The sequence below is a fragment of the Mauremys mutica genome, chromosome 6 (genome assembly GCF_020497125.1).
Source record: "Mauremys mutica isolate MM-2020 ecotype Southern chromosome 6, ASM2049712v1, whole genome shotgun sequence".
In the NCBI taxonomy this organism is placed as follows: domain Eukaryota; kingdom Metazoa; phylum Chordata; order Testudines; family Geoemydidae; genus Mauremys; species Mauremys mutica.
In genome coordinates this window covers 20,256,914-20,280,956 of record NC_059077.1, presented here as the reverse complement: position 1 = coordinate 20,280,956, position 24,043 = coordinate 20,256,914, and the positions used below count along the sequence as shown (strand labels likewise).

General features: G+C 43.2%; 1 protein-coding gene across 3 annotated transcripts in view; it reads right to left on the bottom strand.

Moving 5' to 3' along the window:
- Positions 1-24,043, bottom strand: part of NEDD4L (NEDD4 like E3 ubiquitin protein ligase) — a 342,440-nt gene that overhangs the window by 192,711 nt on the left and 125,686 nt on the right. For all 3 annotated transcript variants that reach the window (XM_045021773.1, XM_045021771.1, XM_045021772.1), the window contains one exon: positions 5,608-5,689. In XM_045021773.1, the coding sequence (XP_044877708.1) occupies positions 5,608-5,689 (82 nt within the window). The remainder of the gene's footprint in view (positions 1-5,607; positions 5,690-24,043) is intronic.

Genomic DNA, 24,043 nt, shown 5'->3' with positions numbered 1-24,043 from the left:
TATATCAATTAGAACAGTACAACAAAATTCCAAAAGAAATAAGCAAAACCAGGTGTTCCATCCTCTCTCGGCATCATCATACACTAGTATTCTGAGTGCAGATTATATGGAAAACAGAAAATAATTGTCTTCCCTACTTTCCATCAACACTTTGAAAACAATCTCAGTCCAACTCCAGAGCTACTGTCCACTTCACAAAAACAAAAACTCACTGTTTTCTAGCAGACGTAATCCCTAGTCCAGTAAACAGCTCCATGGGGGCAGACCCATTGACCTCAATAGGGCTCCAAGTGACATAAGGGTTTACCGCTTTTACCAGGGCTTATGTCGCCAACCTTAGAATCATTTCATATCTTATAAAATTATATTGCCCACAACCAGCAGCACCCCACATTATTGCTTACAAGAGAAGGAGCCTTCTGCCACCTCGGGGACTTGCCTACAAGGGAAAGTTTTACCAGTTATAGGTATAAACCCCTATATGAACCAGGATAAACTGACTTAAAGCAATTTAAATCTACTATTTTAATTATGACTTAAATCAGAAAACAAGAAACCTTGAATTAAATTACTGACTTTAATTTTGTTTTGTTATTTTCCTAAAGAAAGGTTGGTTTTCATTGGCTAGTAACCATTAAAACTGATTGATTTTCAACTAAATATAGCCTCCTCTACATTAAATGTGGTACTTTTTTTGCTAGCCAGGAGGATTTCTTTATATCTATACATGTTTATTCAAGCAATTACATGGCTTAAAATATATGTATTCAGTTTTCTTATTAATCTTTTAATTCGTGATTTGTATTAAGCTCTGTCTGGATGGAAATTAGAAATCAATTAAAGTTAAAAATAATTTAATTTTTAATTAGTTATTTAAATTAGTTGATGAGAGAAATTAATTGATAAGAAAAAAGTGTATCAAAACATGTTTTGCATTTAAAACGGATTATAAAAATAAAATATATTCTTGCCATGAATAAGGCCCCTAGCTATGATAATACAAAACAAATAAATAAATAAATAAATAAATCTGTGGTCAGTGGATTTATTGTTTATGATCACCACATCCTTCAAGATTTTAGTACTAGTATATGTCATCAGCTACCCTAATTTTTACTATAAACTGGAAGAGGAAAACAAAGTTCCTTGCTTTTTCAACTCCCAGTTTTTTATCTTTGAATGAATGAGCCATTAAACTGAACTAGTTGAATGAACTGAAATGAAAAAATACTCACTCTGAACTGGCAGAAAAAAAGACTACTGCTGTCAAAAGCTGATTTTGCACTTCAGTAAACTATGGTTTCGTGTGCTTAGCCAGTGACTTCCACCAGTTCAGTGGTTTGCCTTTCTTTTAAACTTAGTCAGCAAATATGTACTGTTTATTTTTTTTATTTAAATGGATGAAAAGTTATCAATTTAAAATTAAATTTTAAATAGGTATATTTGTAAAAAGGAAAAAAGTTATTTAATTTAAATTAAAAAAAATCTGATTTTTTTTACTTAAAAAATAAAATCAGTCAAGAAATGAACTTTTATTCCAGTATAAAAGAGTGGACTTTTTTTTCTTCTTCATATTAGTTTAAACCCCATCCCAAGCAACAAACTAATCTGTAAAAAAGGCACTCTTCAACTGGAATAATTATATATATATATATAGGAAAGAACATATACACCTCTACCCCGATATAATGCAACCTGATATAAGGCGGGTTCGCATACAAGGCAGTAAAGCTCTGACATGCTGCTCTGAGCAGTGTGTTAAGGGTGCTGGGCCAGGCTGGGGCCCAAGGGGTTCGATAAGGTGCAGAGAGTCTCCGGGGTGGTCAGGGGCTCCCCCTCCCCCAGGGTCTGGGGGGCAGGAGCTGTGGGGGGGGGGACTTTTTGGGGCCCCACAGTCCCACAGTGGCCCGGGGGATTAGCGGGGGGCCGGGAGCAGCCCGCTTTGCTTCCCTCACCCCGGCCCCAGCCGTGTTGCTCGGGGTAAGGAGTTTGGGGGAATGGATCCCCCCCACACACACACACTCACCTGCAGCAGCGGAAGTGGAGCAGTCCAGCCCCAGCCCGCTCCACTCTGCCAGCTCCTAGCCGCACCGCTCCACTTCCCGCCACAGGTGAGTATGAGGGGCGTCCTTTCCCCAACCTCCCTGCACTCACCTGCGGTGGAAAGCGGAGCGACGTGGCCCCAGCCTGCTCCACTTTCCTTGCCCCAGCCCAGCCGTGTTGCTGGGGGGCGGCTAGGGAAAGGTCCTGCACTCACCTGTAGCGTGTTGTGGAGCGCCACGGCTGGGAGCTGGCAGAGTGGAGTTGGCTGGGGCTGGGCTGCTCTGCTTCCTGCTGCCAGTGAGTGCGGGGAGGTTGGGGAAAGGACGCCCCCCCCATACTTACCTGCAGCGAGAAGCAGAGCGACATGGCCCCAACCCGCTCCACTCTGCCCCTCCCAGCCACGTCGCTCCGCTTCCCGATGCAGGTGAGTGTGGGAGGCATCCTTTCCCCAAACCTCCCCGCACTCACCAGCAGTGGGAAGTGGAGCGCTGCGGCTGGGAGGTGGCGGAATGGAGCGGGCTGGGGCCGGGCTGCTCCACTTCACACCGCTGCCGATGAGTGCCTGTCAGGGGGCGGAAGGGAGGGTGGATAGGGGTCGGAGCAGTCAGGGGACGGGGGGTTGGGTAGGGGGTGGGGTTCTGGGGGTGATTAGGGACAGGGGTCTCTGGAGGGGGTGGTCAGGGAACAAGGAACGGGGGGGGGGGAGCAAAGCAAGTTTGATACAACACCGTCTCACCTATAACGCAGTGAGATTTTTTGTCTCCCGAGGACTGCGTTATATCGGGGTAGAGGTGTAGTATATCTGTTTAAATTCAAACCTTCGGTTCTACTAAAAAGACTTTCCCCATACAGACCAGGCTTAAACATTTTCCATTGATATAAAAAGAATAAAAGAGTGCATAGTGTACAAATATAAATTCCATGATAGCAGGATGACAGGTGAATCCTACTTATAAAAAAAAAATCCATTATCAAAAGAAAGCCTCCCACATATCTGTATTGTTTTGTTATAGATGTGGAAGGTATTTAAAAACAATTCCCCAAAACACTATGTTCTATGCTGTTACTGTAGCAACTAAGTAGAGCTGAATTTTTCACTAAGAATTTTCACCAAAACTAAGAACAGATTTGGATAGGCTCTGAAACTAAAGCTAGCAGAGGCCAAACATATTTTAAAGAGGACAACATAAAAGATCAAAAACACTTTTTTTTTAAAATAATAAAGGAGTTTCCACATCAGTGTAATTAGCAAACACCTGAGGGTTTTGTTTTTTAATTCCTTCAATTTTAACTGGTTTTTACTTTTCACTGTTCATAGTCTTATACTAGGGGCGGGCAAACTTTTTGGCCTGAGGGCTACATCGGGTTTCCGAAATTGTATGGTGGGGCAGTTAGGAGAGGCCTCCACGGTATTAGCAGATATCCCAGAATGCTTTTATAAATTACTCTTTGTTTTGTTGTGAACTCCGAGCTCCGCGTGGAGCTCCGTTGCCGGTGCTGCTTATCTAAAAAACAAACAGAGCTCCTGTTTGCTGTGATCAATCTGTACCTGGCTGTAAACAATCAAATGAGAGGCAGGCAGGGAGTGAGTGAAACAGCGGGGAGTCGTGTTGGATGCAGGCTGTTTGCAGTTAAAAGTTAAGGGTAAGGGATCGGGAACATGTTCTGATTTTTCAAGGCAGGAAGGTAACACACAGTGTTGGCTCTAAAAATCCACTCTCTCTCTCTCCCCCCGCTCCCTGTCACACTAGACCCCACTCCACCCCCCTCTTTTGAAAAGCACGTTGCTGCCACTTGAACGCTGGGATAGCTGCCCATAATGCATCACTCCCAACAGCGCTGCAAATGCTGCAAATGTGGCCACACACCAGCGCTGGTAGCTGTGAGTGTGGCCACACACCAGCGCTGTTCCTGCACAGCTGCACGACCAGTGCTGTAACTCCCAGCGCTGCAACTTTCAAGTGTAGCCAAGCCCTTAGACTCTGATCCTGCAAAGAGCTCCAAGGAAGCAGATCCCTGTACCCACAAGGTATGTCTACACTGCAATGAAGGGCCAGCATTTTAACTCAGGCTCAAGCCTTCTCCTCCCCCTCCCCCCCACCATCAACACAAATTGTGCTAACCCAGGGTCTGAGAATGCCATGGGGGTGAAGGGTCCAAGCCTCATTCAAAGCAGGGACCCAGGGTTCAAGCCTTATTGCTTTGTAGTGTAGATGCAGCACCACTAGATTCGTGCTCTGGGGATCTACCAAAAGTATTCCACAATTCCACAGGCCAATGTTCTTTGTCCTCTGGACAGTCACTGTATCACAAAGGGTGGGTGCAGCCACATTTTGGGCGGGGCTAGGAAGTCCGAGATATGAGTGGTTGGATTCGGGCCGACATAATGCAGTGTAGATGCTGGAGCCCCAGGTTGGACCTCAGTTTCAGCAATTCCTAACCTGGGGTTACAAATAAGTAACCACTCAAGCCTTAGATTAAGAAAACCAAGGCTTGCTAACCTGAGTTCTCCTAACTCTGGGCTTACATTGCAGATTAGACATATTCACAGGGAACAACTGTAATATCACGGCCTCCGTTGACTCTTTTGCTTTTCAGACAGTTTGGACAATGTATTTTTTGTTCCACTGTTTCTCTCTCATGTACTAACATGGTGATGCAGTGTTTGGAAGATGAGGTTCTCACAATTTTTAAACTGTACTTTATTTGTAATGATAAAATGAAACTGAGGGTGGAGGTTGTTTGTCTGTTTTAAAGTTTCTTTCTGGTGTCCATTTTTACTCTACAAATGGAGAGTTCTCATCAAGCTAAAAAAACTGTATAGTGGGGAAAAATTCAGTGAAATTATGATACCAAAAGAGAAAACAGATCAAAAACGTTTTAAATAATTATCGTAAAATAGGATAGAAAACTAGGGCATGACTTTTCTTTTAATCTTTATTAAAATTATGGCTTTTTCCCTTTTTGCCATAACATCCAGTCAATTTTAATTGTGAGGAAGCAGGTAAGCTCTAAAATTTTGGCCTAATAGCGTCTTTCCACTTTTCACTAAAGCTTGAAATTAAAAACTAAACATACATACATAAATAAATAAATACCTTTAGGTTTGGTACCAGTTGGAAATGGATTTTTTAAAACATCTTCAGAGATTATTCAAAATGAATTTCAGTAGTTCACAATTCCGCCCTACATTTTAATGCCCACATCAAATATTTTCAAATAGATACAGAAAAACTTGAGAATTAAAGAATATTTTATTATAGCTTAATATTATTTTTAAATAAATCCTACAAAAACAAGCAAATATTGCAATTCAACACATCAAACCTCAACTGAGAAGTTTTTGATATAAAGTAGTTATTTTATGGTTCACAGTCTGCACTTGGCTACAGGCAAATGCATGCACTGGCTTGGAAGAGTTTGATAAAAAATAAAATGTTATCCAATATACATACAAACATTCATAGACAATATCTTTACATCAATACTGTAATATCATGTAGAGCACGTGCTCCAGCATTCTCAATACGTCCAGAACACAGTGAAGAAAGAACCACTACCTACCTTTTTTATAGTTTTTGTCTGCACCAGAGCAAGTTCTTTGTTCTCATCTGCTACATACAGGGAAAGTTTCACATAGGGGTCACTGCAAAAGAAGAAGGTGTCACATTTAATAGGGTTATAATTTTACTGACAACTATAATAGATGCAAATTCAATGTGAAATGTTCATTTAGTCTCATTACACAAATAATTAATAGCCTCAAATTCACCTAGTAAAAAACTTGTTTACTGGGGCAAAAGTCTCTGTATTAAACCTATTTTAACATTATTTAATCAAGCAAGTGCAAACAGAAATGTGTTAAAGACTAATTATAGTATCAGAAAATGAACTGAACATGTTTTTTTTTCCCATAACAAGAAACGACTGAGATAAGCAGCTACCTCAGATGAGCATGCACTTAAATGACAAAAATAAATAAATAAATAAATAAATAAAAAAGAGTGAGTGAGTGTGAGATATATATAAAATTACAGAAATCTAGAACTGGAAAGGACCTTGATAGTCCCTGTACTGAAGCAGGACTAAATATTATCCAAAGTATGTACACGGTCAGGCCTTGCCAACTTGAAGACACCTAACTTGCCTAAGTAATTCCTAACTATTTATATTCTGCAGATCTTCATCCAATTTCCCATTGGTCCACCATATCCATTTAAAAGAAATAAATGTTTTTGTTTCAGTCAGAATTAAAATAGTAATTGACCAAATTCTAACCTTTGGATTTTGGAAAAGGTCTATTGCAAATGGCAGGGGCCAATGAGGATGGAGACAGGAATTACCTTTACTGGCCAAAGCAGTCACAATTTTATATCAGAAGTTATCTCCTAATACACATGTACTGGCACCAGCCAAGAGGGGTAGAGGGTGGGGAGTTAAGACCACAGCCTCTTCAGACTCTCAGCATGCCCCTTCTTTTGATGTTCCAATCCAGAGCATTCCAACATTTCCTGGGCCTATCCAGCCCATCTTACTCCCAAGCCTGAGGCAATCACGTCTTCTACTAGTGCCTGGGTCACTATGTGAATCCAATCTGGTGAAGCTGGGCTAATACCAAATTTGTAGGAAGGAGGTATCCCCAACTCCCGAACCCACAAAGGCCATAAGCAAATTTTATCTCCATTGAGGGAAAATCTCACCCATGCAGCCAAGACCAGCTGCTACAGCTCCACTAGCCTCCAAACTCTTTCCTTACCTGATTTCGTCTCTCGGGAAGGGGAAAAGTAAACCCATTCTTAATATGGCCCCTAGAATCCCATCCGTTATGCTCCCTTCATTCTTCCCTCCCTCACCTACAGAGAAGAGCCTTCCTGAAAAAGGTGGTGAAGTGTTAGGGTAACATCTAGGGCCACTTTTCCCGCCAACACTGGGGATTTTCCTAGGAATGAGACTGGGTCGCTCAAATGGAGTACACACTTTGAAGTGGCAGGTTATTGTGATCCAGCAGAGGGAATAGTGAGTCCTATTGCATCAAAGCTGCACAGTGGGACATCCAGTCTCATTCCTAGGAAAATGCGCATGGCAGTACCGAGAAGTCTCAAAAGTATATGAAAGAACTCTCTCAGGAGCTGAAGGAGAAGAGAACCCGGTATGCTACAGGAACCTGAACTGCCCCATACCAAGCTTGTGCAACTCCCAGTACCACCATTCACTCTGGGGTATCAACTGCAGCCTGCCTTTCATGGTTTAAGTGGCAGCAAATTGCTAGGGTCCAACAAAGCGATTAACGCCTCCTGCTGCTACACAGCAGAGAAGCAGAATAACCTCACACAGACTCCACACCAGAATGTGGGACTGGACCATTCACTCCACTGAAGAGGAAGGAAATCCTTAAGAGAGTAGTAGCTAGACTGCTGAACTCCTTCCATGTCATCTTTCCAAGAATGCAACACAGCCAATGGGATGGAATCTGGGCCTGACTGGAGAAAGGATGCACAAGACAGATTCAGATGATCATCCAAATTATTTGAAAGGATTCTCTGAATCGTTTGTGTTTTCATCCCCACTACTTTTCACTAACTGAAAAGTAATTAACTAACTAAACTACTTGATAGTATCACTATGGCTCGCGAGTAAATTTACACCACACAAGAAGTTTAATTTACCTTTGAAAATGAAATATCACAGTAGGATGAAGAAAAGAAAAAATAAATACTCCACACTGTGCAGGTCATTATATCAATAGCTGAACTGCTGAAAATGTAATTAAATTCACACTAATCACCATGGTTTAAATGAGATTAAAGCATCACATTAATAACAAAAAATGTATCTAATTCAATGGAACTGTAGATTGTTTAATGCATAACATTTACTATCTAATATTTACTGTCACAATAACCTAATAAAAATGCAGAGTGTACCAGACACTAATTGAAAATCAGGCTATTTTGTTAGACTTAGTAAAATGTTGCCTGGTGGGGAGGAGGGCAATGTCCAGCCATACCAAATGCACCTCTCGGCCTCTGGCCTCCCACAAGGCCTAAATATCCTTCACACTATCTTGCTTTCATTGTCTCCGACCTACCACCACTGGCTGAATTTCTAGCTCACTCTGTTCAACCACTGGGGGTGGGGTGTAAGGAATGGTATTGAAAGATTATCATGGCTATTAAAAATTCAAAGACAGATTCTGACCTTGCTCATACCAACATAAATCTGGAAGAGCAAATCTATTCAATTTTATAGAATTAGCCCTTGTATAAAAGAGATCATAATTAGGCTCTCAGATTTCTGGCTGTGTTGTATAATAAAAAAATTTGAGAGAGCTGCTCATTAATCAATCTGGCATTCGGAGTATACATGTAAATTAAGCATGACATGTCAATGGAAGGGGCCAGCTTGTCATATCTGGAGTTTCAGCTTCAAGTGTACTCTTTTTAAAGGATTTCTCTCTTTGGTCACTTTACCTTCGATTCCCCTCACACAGAGCAAGGCTCTGCACTTCAGAAATATGTATCTCAAGACTTCCTGTGCAACACATCAGGTAAAAGTTCTATCCAGAAAAGAATAGAGATAGAACATACTGGCCCAACAGCAGGGATGGCCTGACCCTAACTGGCATATACATTTACATACTGTACAAAAAGCAACAAACAACCATGTCAGCTTGCACTTCTAAACATGAACGTTAACAGGTGAATAGAAACTGCTAACTGCAATAAAAGCAAGATTGCATTATACTAACAGAGCCATTAGAAAGAACAATTTGGACTTTAGCCTGTGCACCATTTGTTTTTAAATATTAATGAAATGATATTACAAATATTTAACAGCTTTTTTGCCTTTGATTGCTTCAAGTTAAGTCCATTGTGCAACCACGATTTCATGTAACTTCAAGTTATTTACTTCCCTACTAACCTATGCACCTGAGCTGTCATTTCTATACAATTTTTATAGATCCAATCAATTCAGGGGAAAATGTAAACAGACACTCCATAGACACCGAATGATTATACATTCACTCAAGAAAAATCGTGTCAGTAACCAAATCCTAGAATTCCAATCAATAGCAGAGATTATACCAGCCACCTATGTACAGCAAAGTGTGAAATTAAGAGACTCAGGTACATAGTGTCATTGCAAGACTGAGAAGCAATAGGAAACATATGCTTTGTGACTAGTCTGTGATTAAGCTATTTTGGAATTCAGTCCTGCAAGAAAAGTGCAAACATTTTGGAATGTTACCCACTCCTCCCTTTCTCTCAGCCCATGTTCTCTCTAACTGAATTATCACCTTTGTTTTAAGAGGGGAAAAAAATCTGTTACTAACCTAACCTTTCTGTAACTGTTGCACATGTCCATTCCAATATAGGTGTGTGCCCTGAGCACAGTTGCTGGAAATTTTTTCCCTTAATGGTACCTGTTGGGTTGGCGCTAATGCCCTCTGATGCCACGCGTTCACAATGTCAGTTTAAGGGGCCCTGCCGACCCCGCACCTTATTATCGACTGACTCCATAAAAGGGGATGGAGGACAGGATTGGGAATGGACATATGCAATATATCTTGAACAACAATTACAGAAAGGTTAGTAACTATTCTTTCTTCTTCGCACATGTCCATTCCAATGTAGGTGACTCACAAAGAGGTTGCACAGGAGGTGGGCTTGGAGTTCAAGAACAAGCTGACTGCAAGACTGCGTGGCTGAAGTTGGCATCTCTAGCCTTTTGGGCGATGGCATAGCGTACTGAGAACATGTGCACCAAGGACCACGTTGCTGCCCTGCAGATGTCCTGAATAGGAACTTGCGCTAGAAAAACAGTCAAAAAGGCCTGTGAGCTTGTGGAATGAACAGTCAGGTTAGCCAGAGGCAGGATGCCATACATGAGGTAATCCAAGACAAAATCCTCTGGGCGGAGATGGGAAGGGCCTTCATTCTCTGTTATCGCTATGAACAGCTGAGTCAATCTACAGAACAGTTTACTACTTTGTATATAGAAAGCTAAAGCCCATCTAACATCCAAGGAGCGTAGGCACTGTTCCTCTGTTCGCATACAGTTTTGGGTAGAATACTGGCAGAAAGATTGCTTGACTGCAGTGGAATTGTGAGACCACCTTTGGGAGGAAAGTTTGGTGTGAACGCTGCTGTACCTTATCCTTGAAAAAGCTTGTATATAGGGGGCCCGGATCGCCAAAACCCTTCCGGCCAAAGCGATGGCCACTAAGGCGGCCACTTTTCAGGAGAGGTGCAACAGCAAGCATTGCTAGCAGCTCAAAGGGTGGACCCATACATTTGGACAGGACAAGGTTTAGATCCCAGGGAGGAACCGGTTCTTTTAGCTGAGGAGTGTACTCTCTCCAGGCCTTTAAGAAAATGGATAACTATCTTGTGTGAAACACTTGGCCACTAGGTCAATGGGAACCAGCGCCCATGGAAAGGTCATTTTGGAACCCATGGAGGTTTCCCCCAGGCCAGGGCACGATCTCAAGATGTCACACTCTGTGGCCTTGGATAGTAGGGCATCTCCAGTACCACGCCACGAGACCCCTGACCCGGACTTTGGTGCTGAGCCTGGCACCGAGCCTCAGGAAGAAATCCTGTGAGTCTCGGTCAAGACAAGAAGGAGGGATGGAGGCTCCTCAGCCAGTCATAGCCTCTTCCTCTTCCCCAGATGAGGTGGTGGTGGCAGCATGTGTCCCCCCACCTCAAGATGACAACAAGGCCTACCAGGACTTATTAAGGCAGGTGTGTATGCATCATAATACAGCCTGTATTTTTAAACCACACGCCCTGGTTCATTCAGTGCACAGGAGAAATCACCAAGTATGCAAATTAACTGGAGGATATTCTCTCATGTCACAATGTGACTGCTTAGTTAGCATAGGACAGTAAATGTAGCACTGTGTACAGAGTGGGGAGGGGAGGGGAGGAGAGGGGGAGAAAAATCAGACTTTTCCAGTGTTCCGATTTTCCTATTGTTTGTCAGGAAACTAATCACATGCAAACACAAAATGTGCATTTGAGATCAATCCCCACACGCTAATTAGTGGCTGAAATTTATTTCAAATTCCCCAAGGTATGTTTACAAAAAGGAGTTGGGGGGAAGGGGGTGACAGAGTGAGACACTGGGATACAGACACCATGAAACTGAAAATTCTGGCGCAACCTTAACAATGGTATTGCTACTGTGAGACCAAAATGTTAAACTTCGAGGAATGTTGAGGATGTTAAGTAATCTGACTGGTAAATTTACAAGTGTTAGGTCTCTAGTAATACTCTGCTCATACGAATTTAAATCAGCCTTTTAAAAATAAAAGTTTTATGCCACTTCTTCGCCCACCCTCCAACCCCACTTTCTATGGTAATAGGAAACACCACACTGATGTACTTTTAGAAAAGAAAACACTGAATATATAAATGAGTATGATTACATTCCAGTGCTGTTCTTCAGGCCAGTAATTCCTCACAACTGATATGCCTGAGAAAATGTTCTTTTATGCACTTCAAATATTATTTCTCAAAATAAATCACCACTACACATTAAATCAAGCATTCTTGCTAATATACCAGCATAACTGAGCATGTTGATACATCTCTCAGAATAGTATTCAGTACTTGGCAAGCACTGCTGCAGATCCACCAAGCAGCAGCTCTCAACCTGTCCAGACTACTGCACCCCTTTCAGGAGTCTGATTTGTCTTGCATACCCCAAGTTTCACCTCACTTAAAAACTACTTGCTTACAAAATCAGAGAGAAAAAAACAGAATGTCACAGCACACTATTACTGAAAAATTGCAGCACACTATTACTGAAAAATTGCTGAAATTTATAATATATGGTATAATATACCATATATTATAAAATAAATCAATTGGAATATAAATATTGTACTTACATTGCAGTGCATAGCATATAGAGCAGTATAAACAAGTAATTGTCTGTATGAAAGTTTAGTTTGTGCTCACTTCGCCAGTGCTTTTTAAGTAGCCTGTTGTAAAACTAGGCAAATATCTAGATGAGTTGATGGATACTCTGGAAGACCTCTGTGTATCCCACGGGTACGTGTACCTCTGGTTGAGAACCACTGCACCTGAGGAAGCACTTGCAAAAATCAAGCATTTGTTGAACAGACAGTTTTGCACCTAATTGGTCATCACATGTACTTAGAAAAAATAGAGTTTAAGGCCAGCAGGGACCACCAGATCATCTGACCACTTGGGTATAACAGGCCACCAATACAACCCAGCACCCGCACTCTAAACCCAACAACCCAAATTAGACCAAAGTAATACAAACCCATGGAGACTAAACTTGCATATGCCTCAGGGAGACCAAACTACACCAGTGCCAGAGACCCCTGCAATGCAAGGAAATGATTAAATGAGATATACCCAAGTGACCTGTACCCACACAATGCAGAGGAAGGTGAAAGTGCCCACGGTCACTGCTAATCTGACCTGGTGGAAAACTCCTTCCAGACTTCACATACGGCACTCAGACCGTGAGCAGGAAGCAGCCAGCCCAGCACCTGATAGAATGCTCAGTGCCACATCCAGGGATAAAAGTAACTTAAAGGACGTACTGGTACGCCAGAGTCCTGAGTGGGGCGTGGTCTCAACCGGAAGAGGCGGGGCCTTTCAAGATTTAAAGGCCTTGGGGCTCCCTTTAAATCACCCCGAAGCCACCAGCTGCAGGGGCTCAGCTGTGGGGCTCAGGGGCAAATTAAAGGCCCCAGGGCGCTGGCCGCCATGGAGCTCTGGGCTCTTTAAATTACCACGGGAGCCCTTAAAGGGCAGCAGGGCTCGGGCTAGGGCTGGGGTAGCGGAGGCAGGGCTCCGGAGGCGATTTAAAGGGCCTGGAGCTCCAGCCGCTTCATCTAATTTCCAGCCTGAATTTGTTCATGGCCAGTTGATATTCATTTGTTCTTGTACGGGGGTTGGAGGGGTAAAGGGTGGCGGGGCATGGCTATTTTCACCCAGGGAAAGATACAAAATGGATTCACTGAAGTTTTAAACATAGCAGAAGCAATCTTTTCTCTTTTAGAAGATTTTAATAAGTTCAGTAACAACTTTTTTGATTACACACTGATCTTCTAGGTCATGCATGGGACATTTCGTAGATACAAAAAGTAATAAAAAGCAAGGGATCAACCTGATGAGGTTCAACAAGGACAAGTGCAGAGTCCTGCACTTAAGACGGAAGAATCCCATTCACTGCTACAGACTAGGGACCGAATGGCTAGGAAGCAGCTCTGCAGAAAAGGACCTAGGGGTTACAGTGGACGAGAAGCTGGATATGAGTCAGTGTACCCTTGTTGCCAAGAAGGCTAATGGCATTTTGGGCTGTATAAGTAGGGGCATTGCCAGCAGATTAAGGGATGTGATCATTCCCCTTTATTCGACACTGGTGAGGCCTCATCTGGAGTACTGTGTCCAGTTTTGGGCCCCACACTACAAGAAGGATGTGGAAAAATTGGAAAGAGTCCAGCGGAGGGCAACAAAAATGATTAGGGGGCTGGAGCACATGACTTATGAGGAGAGGCTGAGGGAACTGGGATTGTTTAGCCTGCAGAAGAGAAGAATGAGGGGGGATTTGATAGCTGCTTTCAACTACCTGAAAGGGGGTTCTAAAGAGGATGGATCTAGACTGTTCTCAGTGGTGGTAGATGACAGAACAAGGAGTAATGGTCTCAAGTTGCAGTGGGGGAGGTTTAGAGGTTGGATATTAGGAAAAACTTTTTCACTCAGAGTGGTGAAACACTGGAATGGGTTACCTAGGAGGGGGTGCAATCTCCTTACTTAGAGGTTTTTAAGGTCAGGCTTGACAAAGCCCTGGCTGGGACGATTTAGTTGGGAATTGGTCCTGCTTTGAGCAGGGGGTTGGACTAGATGACCTCCTGAGATCCCTTCCAACCCTGATATTCTATGATAAGTTTATATGAGTACAAATTAAATTTGCACCATTTTCTCCAGTCAATTACAAAGTGATGGTTATTAAATGTCTTGTCATTGTTTTTGTTAGATTTTGTACTTTTCCGAGGAAAACTTTATAAAAAAAACTAAGTACAGTGAGGGACATAATCCACAAGACTTGAAATCTCATGAGTTATTTCAGCCACTCCCTAACAAATTCATAGCAGAGTGTACATGAAAAGCACAGCCTATGCAACCCCAGGCCAACAACTGGATGAGGGGAAAAACAAACAAAGAAAAAGACACTGAAGAGGCAACTAACTGCCAGTTTGAGAAAGCAGTTGCTGGATCAGCATGCAGAAGCGATTAAATGGTGATGTCACTTGTTGGATCAGCCTGGCTGAAGTGTTTAAGTAACACATGTATGCAAAAATACACCATTTTTAGCCTGGGGTCTGGGTATAAAACATATGGAACGTCAAACTATTATTTTTCCTTCGTCTGACTAATCTCAAACAGGTAGCCTTATAAACACAGGACATTTATTAGAAATCCAGTTAAAGTTACTTCAAATAAAATATGCTGAGAAGCAGCAATTATATTCTACAGTGAGTGTATATATCCATTCAAAATCTCTCCTCTGATCAGGTGTGTCATTTCTTTGTGCTTTGTAGCTGGAACAGTGCTTAATCTGTGCCAGGGCTTTGCCCTGGCACCTCTAGGCTTGGCAGCTCAACCACAGCACCTCTGAGCTTACTGCATCAGTTATGAAAGCTAAAAAAAAAAAAATTGCTTAAGCCCCAGCATTACAAATTAAGCACTGAGCTGGAGACCCTTAAAGATGAGGCAACATCCTTGAGAAACAGCAAGAACAGAAGTACATACATGGGTAGCCTATATATATTCTTAGTGAATTTTTTTACACAATGTTTTTAAAATTAGTATTTAAAATCTTTCTAATCTTCAGAGGGACTCTTCAGGAGGGGTGAAATCAAATGCCGTATTTCAGTGGTTCTCAAATTGTGGCACATAAGCTGTAGTCAGGTGGTATAGTTGAGTTTAAATTTTATAATATCAGACTAAGAATCCATTCTAACTAGATTGCTTAAGAGTTACAGAAGTCCTGTACCACCTAAATTTCCAGGTTGAGATGCAGTATACTGTCAGAATTATTGCCCTACATTGCAACAATATCAAGAACCATTGACCATGGTTGGTCTGGCCATATAATAATTTTTTTAAGCCTCAGCCAATTGGTGTTTAGTTATGTACAGCAGATCTTTTGGTGAGATCTAAAGTATTAGAACCAATCTTGGAAACCTATCAAAACAAAACCATGTACTATGTATAATTTGCATGTCGTCACAGCCTCCGCCTCCAAATACCTGATGCCCCTTTCAAACACAACAGATGAAGTCCTGGTCCCACTGAAGTCAATAGGGGGGGGGGTCAGGATTTCACCCCATAGCTCCATTCTGCAGCCAAAGCATTTTAGTTCTCAAATACTGGGCTATATTTGTTCCTGATGTTGAAACAGTACAAGAAGGGAGGAAGACATACTCCACAGTAGTATCTGCAGCAGGGCCGGCTCCAGGCACCAGCTCAGCAAGCAGGTGCTTGGGGCGGCACGTCGGGCTCTTCGATGGCAAGTCGGCAGTGGATCCCTCAGCCCCTCTCGGTGGGAAGGACCTGCTGCCGAAGAAGAAAGTGGCGCGGTGGAGCTGACGCCGGTCACTTTTTTTTCCCCCCTCGCCGCGTGGGGCAGCAAAAACCCTGATCTAGAGCCACTACAGTCCACTGTGGCTAGGTTTACACCAGGAGTGGCCAGCCTGAGCCTGAGAAGGAGCCAGAATTTACCAATGTACATTGCCAAAGAGCCACAGTAATACATTAGCAGCCCTCCATCAGTTTCTCCCTGCCCCCAGCGCCCACCGGCAGCCCTGCCCATCAGCGCCTCCCTCTCCCTCCTCCACCTCCCGATCAGCTGTTTTGTGGCATGCAGGAGGCTCAGAGGAGGTGAAGAGCGAGGGCACGGCAAACTCAGGGGAAGGGGTGGAGTGGGGACAGGGCCTGTGGCACAGCCAGGAGTTGAGCAGTGAGCACCCCCCAGCACATTGGAAAGTTGGCACCTGTAGCTCCAGCCCAGGAGTCGGTGCCAATACAAGGAGCCACATATTAACTTCTGAAGAGCCATATGTGGCTCTGGAGCCACAGGTTAGCCACCCCTAGTTTACACTATGACCACTGGCAGCAGCATGTAGGGTACGTGTAGCTACATGTCGCAGTGAAAAGCAAGCTTCATCCACACTGCAGTGTGTAGTACAGGTCAGTGAAAGACTCTGGCAGCAGGGAAAGGCTTCAACAGCACCCCGCTGCTGGAGCCTCTAACTCAGGGGTCGGCAACCTTTCAGAAGTGGTGTGCCGAGTCTTCATTTATTCACTCTAATTTAAGGTTTCACATGCCAGTAATACATTTTAACGTTTTTAGAAGGTCTCTTTCTAGAAGTCTATAATATATAACTAAACTATTGTATGTAATGTAGATAAGGTTTTTAAAATGTTTAAAAAGCTTCATTTAAAATTAAATTAAAATGCAGAGCCCCCCCCGGACCAGTGACCAGGATCCGGGCAGTGTGAATGCCACTGAAAATCAGCTCGCGTGCCGCCTTCGGCACACGTGCCATAGGTTGCCTCCCCTGCTCTAACTGCAGTGAGGAAAGGCAGCAGGGAAATGCCCTGCTGGAGCCTTTCCCCCCCGCCGCAGTCTCTCTCTGTGGTGGGGAAAGGTTTGGCAGCAGACAGGCATTGGGACACTACACCACTGGTGTAGACAGGGGGAGACAGCTTGGACAAGTGAAGAACCATGTAGGGTATGTAATCATGTACATACCCCATGCTTCCAGTGTGTATTTACCTGCGTAAGCCATGCCTTGCTGGCTTTTAACAAACATGCAAGGGGGGCTCTGTTTGTTTGGACTCTATGCGCTACCAAAAGAAGCATGCAGCATAGATATGCCTCTGTGAATTCAGACAACAACATTTACCCACCCTGTGTTTGTAATCCTGGGGAAGAGGATACAAAAAATAATTGTAAAAGCCTGGATTGGTAAGCAAAAATTTTAAAACTAAAATGAAAACAAGGAGTCCAGTGGCACCTTAAAGACTAACAGATTTATTTGGGCATAATCTTTTGTGAGTAAAAACCCACTTCTTCAGATGCACTGGACTCCTCGGTTTTTTTGTGGATACAGACTAACATGGCTACCCTTCTGATACTTAAACTAAAATGGTTTATTTAAAAACTGCTTCTAAAGTCTGATTTTTTTAAAAACACAACTTAAAACATAGGTAAGCATTTTTAACCCTTAACTGTAACCTATTTTTAACCCTTAAACTGTAACCCAAACCATTTTTTAATTTGTCTTTGATGACCAAAATGTGGCACGTCTGCAGAGAATATACTTGCATAGCTACATCACCATAGCTATGCCAGTATAATCCCATAGTGCAGACACAGCCTACATGCACAGAAGGGGTTTTTCCAATGGGGTAGTAACACCATGTCCTTGGACAATGGTAGCTAGGTTGAAGGAAGCATACTTCCATCAACATTGCTACATCTACACTGGGGATGAAGTCAGCATAGTCAGGACTGTGGATTTTTCATACCCGATGCAATTATGTCAGCCTAACTTGTAAGCATAGACCAAGCCTTAGACCGAACTCCAGGCTGGTGCATGAAGAAAAAGTACTGTCATCGTAATGGATCTGAAAATAACCATGCATAATCGGGCACATTCCAAGTGAATTTGTTTTGTAGTTGAAGCTTATCTGTTTTTTAAAAAAGAGGAAGGTTTATAGGTTTCTTGTTTGCATAGAGACCAAGGTTGTGAACAAAATGCGCCAAATCCTGTCCTGACTCTCACCTTATGCAACCCCACTGACTTCAAGGGGCTGCAGAGGATGTAAATTCAGGAGCATCTGGCCCATCATTACTGAAGTTAACTAACTAGAGCTGATCAAACTATTAGTTCTGAACAGTATTCATTGTGAGTTTAGCCCCTTTTTATGTTTTGAGAGTGGCTTGCATGAAAATCCTGATTTTGATTAATGTATTAGTCAGCCATCAGTATTCAAAGAATTCCAATGAATACATTATCAGCCTTTTGGTTTTTCATGAATTGTTCACTTCAGCTATTTATTATTCATTATTTGCATTGGGATCATTTAAGTCACATGGTATTGGCTCTGATACACCATTAGATGAAGAAAACTTTATAAAATGAACAACACTCAACTTCCAAGTTCACAATGTTCCTTCTAAAATAAATAAAAATATCAGGATTCAAACATTCACGAATACATGGTGGTCATCCCCAGACACTCAAGATAAATAATAAGCCTACACCAATCATTGCAAACACAACTCAGCACTTTTAATAGTGAAAATATTAATCAATCAAGTTTTAGATTCAAATAATTCAACTAATTCTTTAAAAAAATAATCACCATCACCTTTAATAAACGTGTTTTGTTTTGGTTTTTTTGTTGGTTGAAAATGAAATCTAAGATATTTACATATGTAATATTCCTTCTAGTATGAACCAGCTCATTGAGTGCCTTTCCTTGTATAATGACAAGTTTCAGACAGGCAGGAATGGGTTTATGTATTTTACATTACTGCTGGTTATGTTCGTCAAACAATGTATGAGACAGTTTCAGTATAATCAGAAAACAAACTTCTTCCTATGCTATTCTGCAAGTTTGATCAAATATGACATTTACAAACATTCCAGGCTGCAGGGCTAAGGTCACATCCTAGAGCATACATAATTAGGGTTACCAATTTTGGTTGGTCATATTCCTGGAGATAGGGCTGGCAACCCAATACATAATTAAACTACAGTAGAACTTTATGCCAAACCTCTTTTTGTCAATAACAGCAGCCTGTAAATCTGCAATGAGCAGCAAATGTTTAAACCAACTGGCAACCTAATTTGAGTCTACTGTGAATAGGCAACTGAGATGTATTTGATTTTAGTAGGTTGCTAATTTAGCTGTAAAATTCTTAAGGTTTAATGCTGGAGCAAGTCGCCTTTCATCTTGACAAATAAAACCATAGAGCAGATTGTGTCGAGCAATTAAATCTGTACAGGCTATTTGGCTGGATGCTCCAAGAGTTCCACTCAATTTTGTTCCCACATTTACATACTTCACATTATTTAATAGACATACCGCCCAGGATCTCTCTTTCCGCTTTATTTGTTCTCTTTAAAAAGGGAGGGGAAATGCACTCAAGAAAGACCCTTGTGTTATCACAAAATAAAGTTACACTGTAGTTAAGAGGTAGCTGTCTGCAGTCAAAGCTATAGCTAAAGTCTAAACTTTCTTGGAACATGAATTATAGGTGTAGAAATTTCTACTAGATAGTGTGCAATATCAGGTAGCCAGATAAGGATTAGCTATTGAATTAACAGAATACACTATTGCCATTCACAAGCACTATATCAGAGGATTCAAATATACTATCCTCTGCACCAAAACAGTTCCAGTCCACAATCTCCACCATACTGATTTTGGCTGGCTGCCTTGCTTCATCATTCTGTTCTGCATCCATGCTTCCCACTGCATCTGTTTACGGCTGATTCTATGCAAGGAGATGCAAATCCAGCTTGACGGTCACATATCAGCCTTTGGTTTTGCAGGGCTGGATGCTGCACATCAAGTAAGCATATCTGATTTTGAGATTAATTTTTGGATTAGAAATGCACTTTGACTCTCCAAAACTTTCTTCTTCTCCTAGATATGGTCATTTGTTTCCACTGGGAGATATCACTGGAGATAGGAAGATCACCCCACTCACAGAAATATTCAGTGGTTAAAGAGCCTGTCAGAAAACCCTTTAAAAGGTTTAAATGCAGATATCACTTAACACAGAGGTTCTCAAACTGTGGCCTGCAGACGATTTCAGGCAGGCGCCAGTGTGGCTTCACTAATTAGGTGCCTGGACCCTGGAGAAGAAGCACATGTGACGTGACGTGGTGGCCTTGGGGGGAATAGAGGATAGAGCGGGAGGGGGATGTGGGGTGAGAAGAGGGTGTAGGGGGTAGGGGCGGCTCTAGCTTTTTTGCCGCGGCTGCTTTCGGCAGCTTGCCTGCGGGAGGTCCCTGGTCACGCGGATTCGGCGGCATGCCTGCGGGAGGTCCGCCGGTCCCACAGCTTCGTCATACCTGCCGCCGAATCCGCGGATCTCCTGCAGGCAAGTCGCTGAAGGCAGCCTGACTGCCATCCTTGCAGAGACCGGCAGGGCACCCCCCACAGCTTGCCGCCCCAGGCACGCGCTTGGAGCACTGGTGCCTGGAGCCACCACTGGTGGGGGGAATTTGGGAATGCAGGGCTGCAGCAGACAGAGAAAGAGGCGACTTTCCCCAGCTCCAAGGCTGTGGCTGCTGGGGAGAGCCGGCTCTCCTTCCCAGCCTCAGCTCTCTGGCTGCTGTGGTGCGAGAGACCCCCCCTCCTTCCCAGCCCCAGCTCGGGGGCTGCTGCGGTAGGGAAGAGAGGGCACATCCATCACATCAGAGAAGTAAGACTACTGATATTAAAATAGGAGTTGTGTGCTTTTATTGGCAGAACAAAAAAATATTAAGGTTGGTTTTTTTAATATAGAGCTTTTATCCAAAGCATTTTACAATAGTTGGTTAACAGTACAAACAACATTTGGAAAGACCATTAAGTAGTCCATCAAGACCCTCAGCAATTTTCAAGTGGTCCGCGAAAAAAACGTTTGAGAAACACTGACTTAATAGATATATCTATAAATGGTTTGTTCAATGAAAGGAAAAAGTCCTTTTCCCACTACTGCCAGCAATTTGCAGTGGAGCAGGAAGGGCAGCCAAAGATATGCATGTTATCTTTACAAAATAATGAACTTCATACCAAAGGTTCATCCCACCAACATGTCTAGAAAGAGCAAATTATACACTAAATGAGGAGGATAATTTTTAAAAAGGAAGAATTATTCTAACAGTGGAGAGTCGATAACTTTTCCTGTTCAACCTCAGATGAACAAGATAGAAAATGATCTTCAATTTCCTGCACCTTATCAAGGTATCGTCTTAAGAAAAATTACTACAGAGCATAGTGTCACTGAGTAAGTGTTGGCAGGATTGGACCCATAAGCAGTAAACCTGTATGTCTTAGGCTTTGTCTACACTGAACTTTCATCGGTAAAACTTTGGATGTTCAGGGATGTGAAAAAAATACCCGCCCAGACTAAAGGTTTACCGACGAAAAGCACTGGTGTGAGAACTCTCTCCTGCCTACAAAGAGCGGCTACACTGTGCACCTTTTAGCGGCACAGCCGTGTTGCTAAAAGGTGCGTAGTGCAAATATAGCCTTATTAAATTGCCAAAGGTATCCACATGCCCAGCAGAAAGAATGGAAGTTGTGGGCTCTTGGCATCTTTGAAAAAGTATCAGGCAATTTTGAAGGGTCATTTTACCATATGTGAGTAATTTCTAATAGCAAATAACCTGGGAAAATGTTTTTCTGAGAAGTTCCTAATTATTCAAGCATACCACAATGGCATTTTAAATTTACCACGAAAAACCTCCTCAGAACAGTTGTCTAAACATTTGCATGCAGTACTTCCATCCAAATGTTATTTCCAAATGAAAGGGGATTAGTGGCATTATTGTTGACTGAGGACAGGGATCATACCATATCTCTGTGTGGTGTAAACATGAAAACCATTGCAACTAAATATGAGAAACAAGGCAACAATCAATACCTGAGTATGGAGAACCATAAAACAATCTGTATTTGGTTAGCACAAAAAAAACCCACCACCACAACCCCAATCACAGTGCATTTACTTACACGCTTAACATCCTGTTAAAAAAAATAAAAGTAGTAGCGATACAGATGGTGCGGAATGACATCCTAATGAATGAAAATTATAGTAACAGAGTCACTTGAATTGTATCCACTTTGTACTGTCTATGTGGGGGACCATAAAATTGTTAGTGCTGTACAATCAGCTTGCTTTTACATACACTCAGACACCGACCCTAAAACTGACCAGCCAGAAAGGATGTAAAACAGATGCCAGCAAAGGCAAAATTAAGTAGTTCAGCAATACAGAATTAAGTTGGAACACCTACGTATGGCAAAACTCCAGAGGAGTGGGGTAAGACTCCTTAGCTTCTAGTTTTATAAAAAGAGCTCTACAAACTTTAACTGGTTGAAAGAGAGTCCTGTCAGACTCCTTAAGAGAGACAAGGTGGGGAAGCTAAGAGACAATTACCTTTTCCGTAACTGGTGTTCTTCGAGACGTGTTGCTCATGTCCATTCCATGTTAGGTGTGTGTGCTCGCCACATGCACCAGTGCCGGAAGTTTTTCCTTCAGTGGTATCGATAGGGGATCAGCTCTGACGCCCTCTGGAATGACGCGCATATGCCGCGGTATAAGGGGTGCCACTGGCTCCCCTCATCCTCAGTTCCTTCTTGCCGGGACTCTGACAGATGGGAAGGAGGGTGGGTCACAGAAAGGACACAAGCAACACATCTCGAAGAACACCAGTTACGGAAAAGGTAACTGTCCTTTCTTCTTTGAGTGCTTGCTCATGTCCATTCCAAGTTAGAGGACTCCCAAACAGTACCAATGGAGTTGGGTAGGAGTTCATGGACGTGTAGCTTGTAACACAGCTCTGCCTAACCTAGAGTCATCCCTACCCTGCTGGGTGACGGCGTAGTGTGCCGTGAACGTGTGAATCCAAGACAACGTTGCAGCTCTACAAATGTCCTGGATCGGAACATGTGCCAGGAAGGCCGCTGAGGATGCTTATGCTGTCATCAAGTAGGCCTTCACCAGAGGCGGAGGTGGTACCTATGCCAACTTATAACAGGCCCAGATGCAAGAGATGATCCAGCTGGAGATCCTCTGAGAGGACACTGGAAGGCCCTTCATCCTGTCCACTGTTTCGATTAAGAGCTGCGTCGACCTACAAAAGGGACTGGTATGCACCAAGTAAAATGCCAAGGCACTTCGGACATGCAGCCACCTCTCCTCACTGGTCTTGTGCGGCTTAGGACAGAACACCAGGAGAAAGATGTCCTAGTTGATATGGAAGGAAGACACCACCTTCGGCAGGAAGGCCGGATGGCATCGCAACTGTACCTTGTACTTGTAGAAGACCGTATATGGCAGTTCCAAGGTCAGGGCTTTAGTCTCCAACACTCATCTAGCCAATGTCACTGGCACAAGGAAGGCGACTTTCCACAATAGGTGGGAAAGGGAACGAGAGCCCAAGTGTTCAACAGGCGAACACGCGAGTCTGGAGAGAACCAGATTGAGGTCCCATTGGGGGACAGGATCCCTAATGGGAGGGAAGAGCCTTTCAAGGACCTTCAGGAACCTGACCGACAACTCGTGTGAGAACACTGATTAACCCTGGATCAGTGGATGAAAAGCCGAGATGGCAGCTAGATGAAACTTGATAGAAAAGAGGGCCAGGCCCTGATTCTTCAGGAGCAGATATTCCAAAATGGACTTCAGAGAAGAGTGCGTCGGGGACACGCTCCGCTCAGACGCTCAGTAGGAAAACCTCATCCACTTTGCCTGGTATGTTGCCCTAGTGGAGTAGGTTTTCTACTTTTCTAAAGGACCTGCCACATCTTCCTGGATCAGGCTTGCTCCTCCGGGTTCAACCATGCAGCATCCATGCCGTGAGGTGAAGGGAGGTGAGGTTGGTGTGCAGGAGGCAAGAGAAGGTCTGGGCAGTCTGACAGTGGCCCGGGGGGGGGCATTTCCTGTTCTGCCTGATGGCAAATGGATCCACTCAGGGAGTTCCCCACATCTGGACCACTTCTGTGTTGAGCGACCACTCGTGGTGAGAGAAGAAGGACCTGCTGAGGCAATCTGTCAGCATGTTCCTGAGGCAGGGAAGGTGACAGACCTCCAGGTAGATTGCATGCTGGATGCAGAAATCCCATAGGTGGAGTGCCTCTTGACAGAGGGCTGACGAGCGTGCTCCCCCTTGCCTGTTTATGTAAAACATCGAGGCTGTGTTGTCCATCAGCACTTG